Below are 20,148 nucleotides of genomic sequence, written 5' to 3' on the forward strand. Positions count from 1 at the left end.
AGATGAGCTTGTGGGGCCTTTTCGGGTTGAGGATGGAGTCAAGCTCAACTCCCAGTCCTACTGCCAGTTTCTGGAAGACACCTTCTTCAAGCAGTGGTACAGGAAGAAGTCTGCATCCTTCAAGAAAAACATGATTTTCATGCAGGACAATGCTCCATCACACGCGTCCAAGTACTCCACTGCGTGGCTGGCAAGAAAGGGTATAAAAGAAGAAAGTCTAATGACATGGCCTCCTTGTTCACCTGATCTGAACCCCATTGAGAACCTGTGGTCCATCATCAAATGTGAGATTTACAAGGAGGGAAAACAGTACACCTCTCTGAACAGTGTCTGGGAGGCTGTGGTTGCTGCTGCACGCAATGTTGATGGTGAACAGATCAAAACACTGACAGAATCCATGGATGGCAGGCTTTTGAGTGTCCTTGCAAAGATAGGTGGCTATATTGGTCACTGATTTGTTTTTGTTTTGTTTTTGAATGTCAGAAATGTATATTTGTGAATGTTGAGAGGTTATATTGGTTTCACTGGTAAAAATAAATAATTGAAATGGGTATATATTTGTTTTTTGTTAAGTTGCCTAATAAATATGCACAGTAATAGTCACCTGCACACACGGATATCCCCCTAAAATAGCTAAAACTAAAAACAAACTAAAAACTACTTCCAAAAATATTCAGCTTTGATATTAATGAGTTTTTTGGGTTCATTGAGAACATGGTTGTTGTTCAAAAATAAAATTAATCCTCAAAAATACAACTTGCCTAATAATTCTGCACTCCCTGTAGTGGATGGTGTGATCAACACTGAGGGCAGAGTCCAACAAGTTACCATTTTCTTGTTGATGTTGTTATCCGTTGGCACGCAGGAGAGGAAAAACCCCCTGTGGAGGAAACCTCTAGGGAACCATGGCGTAAGGACTACCCTTCCCTTGGGTACAAGAGGCAGCTTGTGGACTAGAAGCGCTGGCGGTCAATTCATTGATTCGTGGAAGAATCTTCATCGACTTCCTGCTGCTTCTCTGCTCCTGCTACTCTGCAGGTTATGATCCTCAGGTTACTCCTAGTGGCAGTTGGAAATGAAACTGAAGGACCAGGACTGTATCACAGTACCGATAAGTCGTCAGGAGAGTACATAGAGGTCAGAGGTTGGAATTTGAGGCTCATACAAGGACAGCAATTCTCGGTGGATTTCCTGGTGAGTGTGATGTCATCAAGAGGCTCTGCTATAACATGATGGTTTTCTCCCACTGATCTATTGCGGACATCTGTATATATAGTGGAGCTGCTCACTTCCAGTGGTTTATCCTCCTCCAGATCCTGTGGACGATCTCTCTCACAATTCTGCCAAATGTTCTGCCAAGAGATAAAATAGCATTGTAATAGTGGTAACCACCTGCACTTTTACCCTGTAGACCCATCAGCAGACTATAAGCTTCCATCAGTGAATGGACTCCACACCACACTCTGCTGATAGAATTACAGGTAATGGAGGGAACTTTCAATAATCCCCATATTTCCCTCTCATTTGCGATGACCCACCTGCGATGACGTATGACAGGTTCTTGTATTGGCTTTATGACCTGCCATCTGGCATTGGCAAAAGTGAATCCACAGAATAGCTTTTGATCTTTATCGGCCATTGGTGGCTTATTGGCTTCGGTGGAGGATAGGACATCATTTATTTTTTTCGATGTCATCATTGATGGCTGTGGAGAGAAGATCCAAGATCCTGTGTTTAACAAGAAAGGGCACAATGGAACATTACTACTACCCACATATTCCCTGGATCCTGTACTTACTGGTCCTGGTTGGAATGGTGGACAAGCTGCTGCTTCCTCTATATCTGTCCACTCGATGTCCATGAAAAATGGATGTTCCCTGATGTTACATACCGCTAACTGGCGACTTTCTGGTGACTTGATTAAGAGTTGGAAAAAAATATATTGAAGACATTTCAGAATTGTAGATCACACTTTCCAATGTAGTCCCTAGTTTTCAATGTCATATTTAGCCGCTGTTGTACTGCTATATATTTTTATACTCACCCTCTCTATGAGGTCTCTGGCTTGTGGGTCGAGTCGTTTTGGGTAGGTGGGAACATCATTGATCAGTGACTTCTGAATTTTTTCAGGAAATATACTGGCAGAGAATGGATATTTGCCAGTAGCCATCTGATATATCGTCACACCAGCTGAGAACCAGTCCACTGCCGTGTTGTAGGGCTTCTCCAGAAGAATCTGTAGAAATATCAGGTTGACAATAAACAAATAAGAGCATTGTCCAGAGCAGCAGAAGTCATGGAGATGTCCAGCCCTGTGCACAATGAGAAGCACATAGATGATTCCTCACCTCGGGTGCCATGTAGCTAAGAGTTCCGGCATATTGTGAGATCTTCCTTTCCCCAAAGATGTTCATCACGGCAAGACCGAAATCGGCAATCTTCAAGTGACCGGCGCTGTCCATTAAGATGTTTTCTGGTTTTATGTCTCTATGTATGATGCCTCTGTTATGGAGAAACTGCAGCCCACAGATGATCTTAGCTGCAAAAAATCTGATCACAAAAAAAGAGAAAACATCAACATTGAGACCAATAAATGATATAAAGATGGATGTTCCTGACAACTATTGTCTTTATCTAAGATATCTATGTTCTGCCTTACCTGGTGACTGGAATGGTGAATGGGGCTTTGGTATGTATGAGGTCACCTACAGTCATGTGAAAAAATTAGGACACCCTTTGAAAGCATGTGGTTTTTTGTAACATTTTTAATAAATGGTTATTTCATCTCCGTTTCAACAATACAGAGAGATTAAAGTAATCCAACTAAACAAAGAAAACTGAAGAAAAGTCTTTTCAAGATCTTCTGTAAATGTCATTCTACAAAAATGCCTATTCTAACTGAGGAAAAAGATAGGACACCCTCACATGTATTCCCTCTTAAATTGGCTCAGATCTCACACAGGTATATCACACCAGGTGCACATAATTAGTAGATCGTTACTCTGCATGTTGAATGAGGCTTGCCCTATTTAAACCTCAGACATTTAGTTTGGTGTGCTCCTGACTGTTGAAGTGAGAGTGAGCACCATGGTGAGAGCAAAAGAGCTGTCAGAGGACTTCAGAAAAAAGATTGTAGCAGCCTATGAGTCTGGGAAGGGATTTAAAAAGATCTCAAAAGATTTTGAAATCAGCCATTCCACTGTCCGGAAGATAGTCTACAAGTGGAGGGCTTTCAAAACAACTGCCAACATGCCCAGGACTGGTCGCCCCAGCAAGTTCACCCCAAGAGCAGACCGCAAGATGCTAAAAGAGGTCTCCAAAAACCCTAAAGTGTCATCTCGAGAACTACAGCAGGCTCTGGCTACTGTTGATGTAGAAGTACATGCCTCTACAATCAGAAAGAGACTGTACAAGTTTAACTTGCATGGGAGGTGTGCAAGGAGGAAACCTTTGCTTTCCAAGAGAAACATCGAGGCCAGACTGACATTTGCCAGAGATAAAGTTGACAAAGACCAGGACTTCTGGAATAATGTTCTTTGGACAGATGAGTCCAAAATTGAATTATTTGGACACAACAGCAGAGGACATGTTTGGCGTAAACCAAACACAGCATTCCAAGAAAAGAACCTCATACCAACTGTGAAGCATGGAGGTGGAAGTGTCATGGTTTGGGGCTGCTTTGCTGCAGCAGGACCTGGTCAGCTCACCATCATAGAATCCACGATGAATTCTACTGTGTATCAGAAGGTGCTTGAAGAACATGTGAGACCATCAGTTAGAAAATTAAAGCTGAAGCGGAACTGGACCATGCAACATGACAATGACCCAAAACATACTAGTAAATCAACCAAAGATTGGCTGAAAAAGAAGAAATGGAGAGTCCTGGAATGGCCAAGTCAAAGTCCAGATTTGAATCCCATTGAGATGCTGTGGGGTGACTTGAAAAGGGCTGTACGTGCAAGAAACCCCTAAAACATCTCACAGCTGAAAAAGTTCTGCATTGAGGAGTGGGGTAAAATTTCCTCAGACCGATGTCGAAGACTGGTAGATGGCTACAAGAACCGTCTCACTGCAGTTATTTCAGCCAAAGGAGGTAACACTCGCTATTAGGGGCAAGGGTGTCCTATCTTTTTCCTCAGTTAGAATAGGCATTTTTGTAGAATGACATTTACAGAAGATCTTGAAAAGACTTTTCTTCAGTTTTCTTTGTTTAGTCGGATTACTTTAATCTCTCTGTATTGTTGAAACGGAGAGGAAATAACCATTTTTTAAAAATGTTACAAAAAACCACATGCTTTCAAAGGGTGTCCTAATTTTTTCACATGACTGTAGGTCTCCTCCGCTGAGAAACTCCATGATGAAGAAGGCATAGTCCTGTGATAAAGATAGAGCATATCATGTAAGTTTCAAAAAAACTTAACTATGGAATATTAGAGTGCATATATATACCCTGCTTTGGAGATGTTATGCTTCTCAAGTAGAAGAAGCCAGAGGTTCAGGTTGACCTACCATCATAGTGCAAGTCTTGGAACTCATTTAAGTACAACAATGTTGGCAAAAGTAGGATGGGGTTGGAAAGAACTGACCTACTCACAAAACCCAGTAGTGAATAAGACTCTTACCTTGGTCTGGAAGGTGGCATAAGCATGGGTGAATAGTGGACTTTTCCCAGTCACCTCCAGGACCTGTCGCTCAATCAGAACGTTGTTTCTAAAGTTCTGAAGCAGGACCCTCTTCTTCACCAGCTTCACTGCCAGTTGTTGTTGGCAGTCGGGATGTGTGGCCAGCATGACCTAGAGGAGACAGAACATTAGAACTTGAGGAACGGCGCATCCTGCCATGAGAAGACGTGAAATCTTGATTTTGCTATAGTCATATTACTACACATAAGGAAAAAGTGACAACAACTCCTGATACTTACTTTACCAAAACCACCCTCTCCAAGAATTTTATGGAAGGTGAAGCTTTCCAGTCCAGTCACAATGATGGGGGTTTCTGCTGGGGTTGTCACTGGTAGAGAGAAGAGACATTATAGTTAATATTCCTGCGTTTGGCCTCCAATAGTAATTATGTTATGAGAGGATAAGAGTTTTATGGGGCATGAAAGACAAAAATGCTCATTAATCATGTTCATAAGTGGGCAAACCCATTGATACGTTATTGGGGGATATTGGCTCTAGGTGTCTTAGATCTGCACTCACCTGACAGCTGTTCCATCTCAGTGTTATAGGATGTGCTGGGTCCATCTTCAGCTTTCCCCCCTGTCTTTTCTCCCCTCTTCCTCTTTTTTAGGATACTCTCCTGTATAGGGCTTCCAGGTCTTTTCGAAGCCTTGATCATTTTTTCTTTGCCGCCATCTTTCGCCTTCTCTGATGTTTCTATTCTCCTCCTTTTATTTGGCGGCTGAACTCTCCTCTTTCTCTTCCTTTTTCTTTTTTTCGGAAGATTCTTTGGAACCTCCATGTTCAGCCCATAGATGTCACTGGGTTGAGGAAGGTCCTGTGCGCCTTCAGCACGTTCCATGATGACACTTGGAACGGCTTGGCTTACAGGCCCTCTTTTCTGGTCTTTGAAAAAAACCAAAATTTGCTGAGCGCAAGTAAAAGTCGCCTTCACCCGTCAAGTGATGAAGAAATATGGCCGAAAGTCAGGCTGCAGAAAGCTAGAATCAATTGTTATATGACATCACAAAGGCATCTGTGACATCACCACATTCTAAAGGTTACATGACTTTACAGAGGTACCTGTGTCATGGCTGGCTGTCAAAGGTGACATGACATTACGGGTACCTGTAACATCATCAGCCTGGCTGACAGGCCTGTGTTTATCAGCAGTTTTAAAGGTCCATGATTTTCTATTTACTAAGTCTCTCTAGCATTTATCATTTATATTATATCCAGTTTATTCCCAGAATAAAAACTCTCCTCTACAAACAGTTTAACAATGGAACAAGATGCAATTCTACTCTAATTATGCATCTAGTTAGGGAAAATTATACATTGTGTCCAGGGTAGACATGGTGTCCCTTCATTCAGCTGATTGTCGGCTACCAATTACACAAGGATAGACATTCCTAAGGATACATCATTAATATTTAGGACAAGAATAAGACATGCTCTTTCTTTGAAAATGTTTGGGTTTACACCCGTTCCACAAAATTGCGGAACAGATGCGGACCCATTCATACGGTCGTGTGAATGACCCCCTAAGAACGGATAAACTGTCCATTTTTAACAGACTTTTTTTTTCACTGATGCCTTTCTGAGAAATGGGCATTAAAAACGGACCCATTCAATTGTATGGCAGCAGTCGGTCAGTGAAAAACAGACAAGATAGAACATTTTTGACATCCGTTATTCACTGGCCGTCAAAACAACTGCCGGGTAAATAACCTCATAGACTACCATTGGCCTTAAAATGGATGTGTGATGGCCGTTAAAAAAACATCCATCACATGTCCGTTTTTTTACTGTCATGTACATGTAGCCTAAGGCCTTTTTATGCTACTTTTGTATTTTTCTTTGCTAGCATTTTAGAGCATTCTATGTTTTTATGTAATTTATTAACTTTTTTTATTTACTTTTTTTTATACCATTTAGCAATCATTTTACATAATGTGATATATTTATAGAGTAGGTTGACACTGCTATGTGTGTATATTATTTGCTGCTTTGTATAATATTCAATCGCATCAAACCCTTCAAGCAACAGCCAGTTTGGACCAAATGCCGGATTCCCATTTTTCAAATCTGACATGTGTCAGTTTATCTGGTGTTAATTTTGGAATGGTTTTACTTATCCAAGCCATCCTGAGATTGTTTTCTCATGACACCATACTTCATGTTAGTGGTGAATTTGAGTTGATATGTTTTACCCTTATGCATAAGAAAAAATCCCAAATTTGCAAAATCGCTATTTTCAAAATTAGAATTTCTCTGCTTTTAAAATGGATAGTGATACTTCATAAAATAGGTATTACTTTACATTCCCCATATGTCTTATTTATATTGGCATCATTTTGTAAATGTTATTTTATTTTTTTAGGAAGTTAGAAGGCTTAGAAATTTAGAAGCTAATTTTAAAAATTTTAAGAAAATTTCTAAAACCCACTTTTTTAAGGACCAGTTCAGTTAAGAAGTCACTTTGTGGGGCCTACACAGTAGAAACCACCCATAAATCACCAAATTTTAGAAAATACACCCCTGATTTTACACCTCCCCTGATTTTACTAACTTTATTAAACCCTTTAGATGTTCCATAAGAATTAAAGCAAAGTAGAGGGGACATTTTAAAATGTAATTTTTCAAGTAACACAGCAAGGGTTAACAGCCAAAGAAACCTCAATATTTATTACCCGATTTACAGAAAAACCCCATATGTGGTCGTTACCTGCTGTATGGGCACAAGGCAGGGCACAGAAGGAAAGGAGCGACATATTGTTAACGGAGGGCAGATTCTGCTGAAATGGTTTTTAGGTGCCATGTCACATTTGAAGAGACCCTCAGGTAAACCTAGAAAGAAAACTCCAAAAAGTGACCCCATTTTGGAAACTACAACCCTCACAGAATAAATCAAAGGATGAAGTGAATGCTTTGGCTATAAAAATGAAAAATTAACTTTCATATCCAATAAAACGTTGCTTTATCCCCAAATTTTTCAGTTCAAGGAGCTATAAATACATTAAAGGGAGTCTGTCACCTACATAACATGTTTTAAACTGATGATATAGCTGTGTGGGAGGCAGATCCATAACACTGATGGTACCCATGTTTAGTTTTTCAGAGCCTCCAAAGTACCTAAAATGAAGTTTTAAAAATATGCAAATTACCTATCGCAAGTGCCCAGGGGCGGAGAGTGTGCTGCAAGTGCCCAGTGCTCCCCCCCTTACTTGCTCCTGACTCCTCCCTTCTGTATCGTCCGGCCAGCCCTGTATCCTTGCGGCGTCATTCTCATCTCCATTCATAATCTAGTGCCTGTTTGCTTCACCGCCGGGTCTGGGCATGATATGCCGTGCGCATGCGCCAGTTACGTACACCGGCGGTAAAGCGCACAGGCTCTGGATTATGAATGGAGACGAAAATGACCCAGCAAGGACACAGGGCTGGCCGGACGATACAGTGGGGAGGAGTCAGGAGCAAGTAAGGCGGGGAGCACTGGGCACTTGCAGCACACTCTCCGCCCCTGGGCACTTGGGTAATTTGCATATTTTTAAAACTTTATTTTAGGTACTTTGGAGGCTCTGAAAAACTAAACATGGGTACCATCAGTGTTATGGATCTGCCTCCCACACAGCTATATCATCAGTTTAAAACATGTTATGTAGGTGACTCCCTTTAACATTTCGGTTATAGTAAAGCATCAGGGAGAGGTACAGCGTGTATACTTGAGAGCCATGGCATCCATTGATTAAGGGACCTGGTTCTAGATTGCAGGTCAGGCGAGTAGATAATTTTGTGTTGCATATGCTGGTTTACCAGCTGGTTAAAGAGGACCTTTCACCGATTATTACACTATGAACTAAGTATACAGACATGTAGAGCGGCGCCCGGGGATCTCACTGCACTTACTATTATCCCCGGGGCGCCGCTCCGTTCTCCTGCTATGCCCTCCGATATCTCCGTTCACTAAGTTATGGTAGGCGGAGTCTGCCCTTGTTCTTCTGTAGTGCTGGCCAATCGCATTGCAGAGCTCACAGCCTGGGAGAAAATAACCTCCCAGGCTGTGAGCTCTGCGCTGCGATTGGCCAGCGCTAGAGCAAAACAAGGGCAGACTTCGCCTACCATAACTTAGGGACTGAAATCTCTGCCTCTTATAACTTAGTGAGCGGAGATACCAGAGGGCATAACGGGAGTACGGAGCGGCGCCCGGGGATAATAGTAAGTGCAGTGAGATCCCCGGGCACCGCTCTACATGTCTGTATACTTATTTCATAGTGTAATAATCAGGGAAAGGTCCTCTTTAACTTCTAGAAGAGGGGGAGTAACGTTTTGTTTCCAGTGACGAGCTATCACCTTGTGCGTAGCCGTAAGTATGTGTGCAATCACCCATTTCTGGTCGTGGGGAGCATCATTAAGCCCGATACACAGTATAGCTAGTTGTGGGGTTAAATCAATGGGTAGATCAGTAAATTTGACAATGAGATCACGTGCTTGTTGGCATAAGGGATTAATAAGAGGGCAGAACCACCATATGTGAGCAGGAGTACCTTTTTGGCCACAACCACGCCAGCAAATTGGCGAGTAACCTGCTGATACATGTGCTAGCCTATCAGGTGTAAGGTACCACCTTTACTGAATTTCTCTGTTTTGTTCTGCATGGTTAATGCATTTGGATGGTTTGACTGCCCAAAACAACGCGTCTTGCCATGCTGTCAGTGGAAACGTAGTGTCAAGTTCCTCCTCCCATCTGGTCATAAATTGCAATTTGTGTTCAGTATAATGTGAGGTCAGGAGTTGGTACATTATGGATAGCCCTTTTTTGGTAAAAGGAGCTAGGGTGAAGAATTTAACGGCTGCCATGACCATGGGTGGGTGTCTCTCATTTGTAAGAGGAGGGAGTGAGCTCAGGAGGTGCTGGACCTGGAGATACTGATAGAAATAGTGGTTAGGCAGGGTGTATTGACTATGCAGAGACTCAAATTGTACTACATGTTGGCCATCAAAGAGTTTCCCTATAGTTACAATGCCCCTAGTATACCAAGGGGAAAGAGACAAACCTGGAATTCTAGTGTTTTTAAAGGAAATTGTTTCCAATCCATGAATTGTGAAAATTTGAGGCTAGATAACATATGTTTCCAGGCCGCAGAGGTAGCCACCATAGGCCCTGTGTGTAAATTGCTGTGCAGCTGGCCCAGAAATTGAGCAGCGAGGTAACTACTAAGGGAAGATCCTTTAATTAACGCTTCCTCAAGTTGTAGCCATCTCTGCGGACCGGACGGACACCACCACTCCTTGGCCTGAGAGAGTAATGAGGCCCAATAGTACGTCTTCACTTCCGGCACCCCCAAACCACCCCTACGCATGGCTGGATATAGAGCCGATTTACAAATCCTATGTTTGGTGTTGCCCCATATAAATATCAGCATCTCCCTCTGGATTTGGTTGAGTGTATTTATGGGCACCCGCATTGGAATACACTGCAGTTTATACAAAATCTTTGGTAAGGTTAGCATTTTAACTAGGTTTATCCTAGCTATCCAGGACAGATTATGAGCAGACATGTTTACATAGTCTTTTTGCAGATCATTCTTTAGAGCTTTAAGATTTGTGGATACCAGTTGTTGGGTTGATGGGGTTAGCATAATGCATAGGTAAGTGATATGGTCAAATTCCCAGTTAAACTGAAACTTATTCTGGATGTTGTTTTGAACAGGGGTATGAACAGGGGTAGTATATTGGATTTTGAGACATTAATTTTGTAATAGAAGATTTCAGAAAACCTCTGTAAGACATCCCACACAGCTACTAGTGATTTTTTAGGATTAGTCATGGTTAAGATCACATCATCAGCGTATAAGGTCAACTTGTGATGTTGCACACCGACAGGGATGCCCCCTATGGCACTATTTGACCTGATGGCTTCTGCAAGGGGTTCCATTACCAGTGCAAAGATTAAAGGAGACAGGGGGCACCCCTGTCGGGTACCGATTGTTATGTGGAATGTCCTGGAGAGGAACCCCGAGGCCAATACTCTGGCTGAAGGGCTTGAGTATAATCCCATGATACCTCTCACGATAGGTCCCGAGAAGCCACATTTTTGGAGTACTTTTTCCAGGTACCCCCAGTGCACCCTATCAAATGCTTTCTCAGCATCTAGAGACAGGAACACTGTGGGGGACCTAGAAAGTTCTGCCATATGCAGGAGATCTATGATGCGCCTGGTTCTATCTCAGCATTGCCTGCCGGCCACAAACCCCACCTGGTCAATATCCACCAAAGTTGGAAGAACTTTGGGGAGTCTAGAGGCTAAAGTTTTTGAAAAAAGTTTGATATCCGTGTTCAATAAGGATATGGGCCTAAAATTGACAGGAGAATCTGCAGGTTTACCAAGTTTAGGTAATGTGACTATCGTCGCGGTTAACATTTCAGGGGGGATGTGGCCTGTGCATAAGAAGGTGTTAAATAGCTTCTGCAGGAGTGGGGTCAGGGAATTCCGGAAAGTTTTATAGTATTCGTTTATGTAACCGTCTGGGCCAGGGGCAGAATGTAATTTGGCTGAGCGTATCGCCTGTTCTATTTCTAGGGCTTCAATAGGGGCATTTAGGGTGTTTAGATCAGACTCTGACAGGCGGGGGAAAGATAAACGATCTAAGAACGCTGCTATGCCTTCAGACTGGGGCTGGGAAGTGGAGCTACTATTGCGTAGGTTATATAAGTTTTCATAATATTCTGCAAAAGTTTCCGAAATCTTTTGGGGATGGGTAATGAGTTGGGAATTCTCTGATTTCAGATGGGCAATTCTGCTTGTTGCATTTTTGCGTTTTACCCTTCTAGCGAGTAGGGATCCCGCTTTGCCGCCTATATTATAATAGGTGGCCTTTTATTCGTCTAAGCAAGCGCTCTTGGTCGTATAACAGAATGGTCCTAAGATTAGCCGTTGCATCAAATAGTTGTTTTTGGAGTGAAGGGCTGGGGTGCAGTTTATATTCTGAGTCAATTTTGGTGACTCTAGTGCCTATGAGAGGAGCTTGAGCCATTGTTTTTTAAAACGAGAAGAAAGTTGGAGTAGAATACCTCTCATATACGCCTTGTGTGTGTTCCAGAGGGTAGATGCCGAGATCCCTGGACTATCATTTATATCAATAAATTCACCAATGGATTTGTCTATATATTCAACCCTTTTTTAGCCGTTTCAGCAAGTAAGCATTCAGTCTCCACTGTGGAGGGAGGGACTTGGCAAACCTGTTTGGATCTCAAGAGTTATGGGAGCATGATCAGACCAAGCCGTGAGACCTATGCTTGAGTCTGAGGCCTTCCATAGCAAATCAGTAGAAATAAGAAAATAATCTATTCTGGATTGTGATAAGTGAGCAGAGAGAGGGAAGTATAGTCACGTTGTCCGCCATAGAGGTATCTCCAAATGCCATGAAGCTGAAATTCAGCTATGAGGGATTTGAGGTCCCGTCTGTGTGTCAGGGTGCAGTTATTACAATCCATATCTGCATTTGCAGGTATATTAAAGTCACCCCCAATCACAGTGGAGCCTGACGCCACTGCTTTGAGTTTGCGGAAAAAACTGCGGAAGAAGGATATTTGTTTGCTGTTACGTGCATAGACAGTGGCTATCGTCACTGGTAGGTTATCTAATAGACCCGTTATTATAATATATCTGCCCTTGTTGTCCGTCGTTAAAGAGGACAAAGTGAACGCTACATTCCTTTTTATCGCTATTAAAACTCCTACTTTCTTTTTCTTAAACGCGGGAGAGTAGAAGATATGTGGGAAATCAGGATGTGTACATCTATGATTATCTTTCAGCAGCAAATGGGTTTCTTGAGCCATTAGTACATTACAGTGTGAGGACATAGCATCAGCCCATAACATTTTCCTCTTAAATGGGGAGTTCAATCCCCTAACATTCAGCGAATACATTTTAACCCCCATCGAGATAGTAAGTATACCAGCTTAACACTGCTCCGTTCGGACAAAGGTATAGGGACGTATATGGGGAGTAGACATCATCACACATTTTAACCGGAGGTAGAGCCTCCAAAAACATCAGAGTTGAAAAACTAAGAAACCATAGAACGCAAAAGTTAACATATAAAGAGTAGAAGCAGTATTACAGTGCTTCAAAGTGGTATAGTGGTGGAAAGGGCTTTTGCCCCATAGAGAAGGGGGTGCCAAATACTATTGGGCAGTCCTGCTCAGGTCGGGTTCCAGTCCACTGAAATCTTTGCTCGTTCGCGAAGAGGATCACCTGCTGGTGGAGTGCCAGCAGGTAGAATGCTCAGGGCCGACAATTTCTGCTCTGCAGCCCGCGGCGTTGTGCACAAGTGGAATGTGCCGTTATGTGCAACTATAAGTTTCACCGGAAAGCCTCACCAGTAGCGGACTTGATTGTCCCGCAGGATTCTAGTGAGTGGGGCAAACTCCTTCTTTTTGGCCAGGGTTGTCGCAGATAAATCCGGGAATACCGAGATGCCGCCAAAGGAGCTGGTGGGCTCCGGGTCCTTCCGGAGTGCTTTCAGAAAGGCTTCTTTGACTTGGTAGAAGTGTATCCTCGCCAGGACATCATGAGGGACCTCTGGAGCAAGGCTTGCCGGCTTGGGGATCCTGTGAATGCGGTTAATAGAAAGGTCCATCTCTGAGAGACTTGGTAAGGCCTCTTTGAGTAAGGTTTGCAGCAGTGAGAGTAGCTGATCAGGGCCCACTGTCTCAGGCACACCCCGGAGTCTGACATTGTTTCGTCGACTCCGGTCCTCCATGTCGGCAACTTTAGATGGTAGCTTGCCTACCTCCTCCTCAAAGGCAGTGTTAGCGTCTATCAGCAGATTATGTGAGGCGGTAAGTTCCGCCATCTTGCCTTCTAGATGCGAAGTGCGCTCTCCCAGCTGTGTTATTTCAGCTTGTACTTCCCTGAGAACGATGTGGAAGTCCTCTTTTATGGAAGATCGTAGGGAGTCTAGCATACTCCGGAGCAGCTCCTCTGTAAGCGGTGAGGAGCTATCTGATAGTTGTCGGGATGTGGCGCGAACTTTGCTCGGCGAGGAAGCAGAGGAGCCGTCACAAGATGGCGTGGAGGGCAGCTTCGGGCTTACGCTCAACGGCAGAGTTTTGTGAAAGAACTCTGTGAGTTTCGCCGGAGCCTGGCGCTTCTTGACTCGCCCCATATGTGGACAGGATGCAGGAGGAGAGATCCTCATAAATTTGGTAGCAGGAAAGGCTGAGATTAAGCCGGATTGTAGTGCTGGAAGCGGAGCTCCTCAAATAAGCAGCCAGCGCCATCAGCGTTCACCGCGCATGATTAGTAACTTGTTACCTTTATAGATCAGGTTGTTACGGAGGCAGCGATACCAATTATGTGTATTTTATATATTTTTTTTAAACTTATAAGTGAACGGATATGGGTTATACTGTATGCCATACATGCCATTTGGAAGTAGGGTTGTGTCCAAATGCGTGAAGGTGTTAATATGCCTGGCATATATTTCTATACTTTTTTTAAAGCTACTTTAATTTTTTTTTAAAGGGGTTGTCCAGTATCATTAATGGAGTTTTCTGGAAGGGACATGTTTTAACATAGAGACACTGTATCGAGACGAGTCTTATTAGACTTGTATGCTCTCCATTAAAGATAAACCAATGACTGTAGAGTCTAAGGATTCGTTAGATATAAGATAATCACACTACTACCAGATGATGGTGAATGGTACTGTTTATTGTTTATTGGTGGTAAATGTCCTCTTCGGTCCCTGTATGCCACTAGTGGATGGTAAGATCAACACTGAGGGCAGAGTCCAACAAGTTACCATTTTCTTGTTGATGTTGTTATCCGTTGGCACGCAGGAGAGGAAAAACCCCCTGTGGAGGAAACCTCTAGGGAACCATGGCGTAAGGACTACCCTTCCCTTGGGTACAAGAGGCAGCTTGTGGACTAGAAGCTCTGGCGGTCAATTCATTGATTCGTGGAAGAATCTTCATCGACTTCCTTCTACTTCTCTGCTCCTGCTACTCTGCAGGTTATGAGCCTCAGGTTACTCCTAGTGGCAGTTGGAAATGAAACTGAAGGACCAGGACTGTTATATCACAGTAACGATAAGTCGTCAGGAGAGTACATAAGGTCAGAGGTTGGAATTTGAGGCTCATACAAGGACAGCAACTCTCAGTGGATTTTCTGGTGAGTGTGATGTCAAGAGGCTCTGCTATAACATGATAGTTTTCTCCCACTGATCTATTGCGGACATCTGTATATATAGTGGAGCTGCTCACTTCCAGTGGTTTATCCTCCTCCAGATTCTGTGGACGATCTCTCTCACAATTCTGCCAAATGTTCTGCCAAGAGATAAAATAGCATTGTAATAGTGGTAACCACCTGCACTTTTACCCTGTAGACCCATCAGCAGACTATAAACTTCCATCAGTGAATGGACTCCACACCACACTCTGCTGATAGAATTACAAGTAATGGAGGGAACTTTCAATAATCCCCAAATTTCCCTCTCAGTTACGATGACCCACCTGCGATGACGTATGACAGGTTCTTGTATTGGCTTTATGACCTGCCATCTGGCATTGGCAAAAGTGAATCCACAGAATACCTTTTGATCTTTATCGGCCATTGGTGGCTTATTGGCTTCGGTGGAGGATAGGACATCATTTATTTTTTTCGATGTCATCACTGGTGGCTGTGGAGAGAAGATCCAAGATCCTGTGTTTAACAAGAAAGGGCACAATGGAACTTTACTACTACCCACATATTTCCTGGATCCTGTACTTACTGGTCCTGGTTGGAATGGTGGACAAGCTGCTGCTTCCTCTATATCTGTCCACTCGATGTCCATGAAAAATGGATGTTCCCTGATGTTACATACCGCTAACTGGCGACTCTCTGGTGACTTGATTAAGAGCTGGAAAAAAAAATATTGAAGACATTTCAGAATTGTAGATCACACTTTCCAATGTAGTCCCTAGTTTTCAATGTCATATTTAGCCGCTGTTGTACTGCTATATATTTTTATACTCACCCTCTCTATGAGGTCTCTGGCTTGTGGGTCGAGTCGTTTTGGGTAGGTGGGAACATCGTTGATCAGTGACTTCAGAATTTTTTCAGGAAATATACTGGCAGAGAATGGATATTTGCCAGTAGCCATCTGATATATCGTCACACCAGCTGAGAACCAGTCCACTGCCGTGTTGTAGGGCTTCTCCAGAAGAATCTGTAGAAATATCAGGTTGACAATAAAAAAATAAGAGCATTGTCCAGGGCAGCAGAAGTCATGGAGATGTCCAGCCCTATGCACAATGAGAAGCACATAGATGATTCCTCACCTCGGGTGCCATGTAGCTAAGAGTTCCGGCATATTGTGAGATCTTCCTTTCCCCAAAGATGTTTATCACGGCAAGACCGAAATCGGCAATCTTCAAGTGACCGGCGCTGTCCATTAAGATGTTTTCTGGTTTTATGTCTCTATGTATGATGCCTCTGTTATGGAGAAACTGAAGTCCACAGATGATCTCAGCTGCAAAAAATCTGATCACAAAAAAAGAGAAAACATCAACATTGAGACCAATAAATGATATAAAGATGGATGTTCCTGACAACTATTGTCTTTATCTAAGATATCTATGTTCTGCCTTACCTGGTGACTGGAATGGTGAATGGGGCTTTGGCATGTATGAGGTCACCTAGGTCTCCTCCGCTGAGAAACTCCATGATGAAGAAGGCATAGTCCTGTGATAAAGATGGAGCATATCATGTAAGTTTCAAAAAAACTTAACTATGGAATATTAGAGTGCATATATATACCCTGCTTTGGAGATGTTATGCTTCTCAAGTAGAAGAAGCCAGAGGTTCAGGTTGACCTACCATCATAGTGCAAGTCTTGGAACTCATTTAAGTACAACAATGTTGGCAAAAGTAGGATGGGGTTGGAAAGAACTGACCTACTCACAAAACCCAGTAGTGAATAAGACTCTTACCTTGGTCTGGAAGGTGGCATAAGCATGGGTGAATAGTGGACTTTTCCCAGTCACCTCCAGGACCTGTCGCTCAATCAGAACGTTGTTTCTAAAGTTCTGAAGCAGGACCCTCTTCTTCACCAGCTTCACTGCCAGTTGTTGTTGGCAGTCGGGATGTGTGGCCAGCATGACCTAGAGGAGACAGAACATTAGAACTTGAGGAACGGCGCATCCTGCCATGAGAAGACGTGAAATCTTGATTTTGCTATAGTCATATTACTACACATAAGGAAAAAGTGACAACAACTCCTGATACTTACTTTACCAAAACCACCCTCTCCAAGAATTTTATGGAAGGTGAAGCTTTCCAGTCCAGTCACAATGATGGGGGTTTCTGCTGGGGTTGTCACTGGTAGAGAGAAGAGACATTATAGTTAATATTCCTGCGTTTGGCCTCCAATAGTAATTATGTTATGAGAGGATAAGAGTTTTATGGGGCATGAAAGACAAAAATGCTCATTAATCATGTTCATAAGTGGGCAAACCCATTGATACGTTATTGGGGGATATTGGCTCTAGGTGTCTTAGATCTGCACTCACCTGACAGCTGTTCCATCTCAGTGTTATAGGATGTGCTGGGTCCATCTTCAGCTTTTCCCCCTGTCTTTTCTCCCCTCTTCCTCTTTTTTAGGATACTCTCCTGTATAGGGCTTCCAGGTCTTTTCGAAGCCTTGATCATTTTTTCTTTGCCGCCATCTTTCGCCTTCTCTGATGTTTCTATTCTCCTCCTCTTATTTGGCGGCTGAACTCTCCTCTTTCTCTTCCTTTTTCTTTTTTTGGGAAGATTTTTTGGAATCTCCATGTTCAGCCCATAGATGTCACTGGGTTGAGGAAGGTCCTGTGCGCCTTCAGCGCGTTCCATGATGACACTTGGAACGGCTTGGCTTACAGGCCCTCTTTTCTGGTCTTTGAACAAAACCAAAATTTGCTGAGCGCAAGTAGAAGTCGCCTTCACCCGTCAAGTGATGAAGAAATATGGCCGAAAGTCAGGCTGCAGAAAGCTAGAATCAATTGTTATATGACATCACAAAGGCATCTGTGACATCATCACATTCTAAAGGTCACATGACTTTACAGAGGTACCTGTGTCATGTCTGGCTGTCAAAGGTGACATGACATTACGGGTACCTGTAACATCATCAGCCTGGCTGACAGGCCTGTGTTTATCAGCAGTTTTAAAGGTCCATGATTTTCTATTTACTAAGTCTCTCTAGCATTTATCATTTATATTATATCCAGTTTATTCCCAGAATAAAAACTCTCCTCTACAAACAGTTTAACAATGGAACAAGATGCAATTCTACTCTAATTATGCATCTTGTTAGGGAAAATGATACATTGTGTCCAGGGTAGACATGGCGTCCCTTCATTCAGCTGATTGTCGGCGACAAATTACACAAGGATAGACATTCCTAAGCATACATCATTAATATTTAGGACAAGAATAAGACATGCTCTTTCTTTGAAAATGAATAAGTCCGCACCCGTTCCATAAAATTGCGGAACAGATGCGGACCCATTCATACAGTCGTGTGAATGAGCCCTAAGGTCTGTTAAGAACGGATAAACTGTCCATTTTTAACAGACTTTTTTTTCACTGATGCCTTTCTGAGAAATGGGCATTAAAAACTGACCCATTCAATTGTATGGCGGCAGTTGGTCAGTGAAAAACAGACAAGATAGAACATTTTGTACATCCGTTATTCACTGGCCGTCAAAACAACTGCCGGGTAAATAACCTCATAGACTACCATTGGCCTTAAAATGGATGTGTGATGGCCGTTAAAAAAACATCCATCACATGTCCGGTTTTTTTACTGTCATGTACATGTAGCCTAAGGCCTTTTTATGCTACTTTTGTATTTTTCTTTGCTAGCATTTTAGAGTACACTATGTTTTTATGTAATTTATAAACTTTTTTTTTTTACCTTTTTTTTATACCATTTAGCAATCATTTTACATAATGTGATATATTTATAGAGTAGGTTGACACTGCTATGTGTGTATATTAATGCTGCTTTGTATAATAGTTTGGACCAAATGCCGGATTCCCATTTTTCAGATCTGACATGTGTCAGTTTATCTGGTGTTAATTTTGGAATGGTTTTACTTATCCAAGCCATTCTGAGATTGTTTTCTCGTGACACCATACTTCATGTTAGTGGTGAATTTGAGCTGATATGTTTTACCTTTATGCATAAGAAAAAATCCAATATTTTCAAAATTAGAATTTCTCTGCTTTTAGAAACGGATAGTGATACTTCATAAAATAGTTATTACTTTACATTCCCCATATGTCTTCTTTATATTGGCATCATTTTGTAAATGTTATTTTATTTTTTTAGGAAGTTAGAAGGCTTAGAAGTTTAGAAGCAAATTTTTAAATTTTTAAGAACATTTCCAAAACCCACTTTTTTAAGGACCAGTTCAGTTAAGAAGTCACTTTGTGTGGCCTTCATAGTAGAAACCGCCTATAAATCACCAAATGTTAGAAAATACACCCCTGATTTTACACCTCCCCTGATTTTACAAACTTTATTAAACCCTTTAGGCGTTCCATAAGAATTAAAGCAAAGTAGAGGGGACATTTTAAAATGTGACACCCCCTAATGCACTGCAAAAATAGAATCTAAATATATTTAAAAAAAAATTTCAGTAAAAATAGCAAAGATAAGGTGGAACAGCACCCGTGATCAGTTTAGAAGGGAGTTGTCGGAAACTTCACGTATCGGTGACGCGGGTGCAAAGAAACGTCCCTACATATACACCAAGCAGCTGCGGTTCTTAAGAGATTTCATGGAGTTGCGGCCGTAAGTAAATATATATTATTAAATTTTTATTTTTACTGACAAGTGACGTACTATTATTACACTGGGGCGAACCTATGGCACGGTTGCCAGAGGCAACACTCGGAGCCCTCTCTGTGTGCACCTGCACACAGGAAAAAGTCTATGGTGTACCAATTTGACTTGTAATTTCCCTGCCATTCATCATCGAGGCCCTTGCTGGGTTTTCTAGGCAACCTGTTAGCAGGGATGGGCAAAATGCGGCTCGCCAGCTGTAGCAAAATTACAACTCCCAGCATGCAAAGTCTGTCTACAGTTAACAGCCTACAGCAGGGCATGGAGGGAATTGTAGTTTTTCAACTGCTGTAGAGCCGCAGTTTGACCATCCCTGTGTTAGGCTACTTTCACACTTGCGTTTTTCTTTTCCGGCATAGAGTTCTGTCACAGGGGCTCTATACCGGAAAAGAACTGATCAGTTTTATCCCCATGCATTCTGAATGGAGAGTAATCAGCATGCATGCTACGGTTTTCTCTCCGGCGAAAAAAACTGAAGACTTGCCTGAACGCCGGCAGATCGGTAAAAATGTGAAAAAATGTACAAGACGGATCCGTCGGTCCGCATGACAAGCGGAGAGACGGATCCGTCCTTGCAATGCATTTGTGAGACGGATCCGCACCCAGAT

General features: G+C 42.5%; 1 protein-coding gene across 1 annotated transcript; it reads right to left on the reverse strand.

Annotated features, from left to right (window-relative positions):
• Positions 1–974: 974 nt before the first annotated feature.
• Positions 975–5,523, reverse strand: LOC120993775 (protein kinase C delta type-like). Its single transcript, XM_040422247.1, has 10 exons — positions 5,202–5,523; positions 4,922–5,010; positions 4,623–4,793; positions 4,323–4,374; positions 2,660–2,705; positions 2,349–2,550; positions 2,045–2,236; positions 1,799–1,915; positions 1,539–1,705; positions 975–1,059 (listed from the first exon to the last, which is right to left on the reverse strand). The coding sequence occupies exons 1-10, from the start codon at positions 5,521–5,523 to the stop codon at positions 975–977; spliced, it is 1,443 nt and encodes a 480-aa protein (XP_040278181.1).
• Positions 5,524–20,148: the final 14,625 nt, after the last annotated feature.

The sequence above is a fragment of the Bufo bufo genome, chromosome 3 (genome assembly GCF_905171765.1).
Source record: "Bufo bufo chromosome 3, aBufBuf1.1, whole genome shotgun sequence".
Classification (NCBI taxonomy): domain Eukaryota; kingdom Metazoa; phylum Chordata; class Amphibia; order Anura; family Bufonidae; genus Bufo; species Bufo bufo.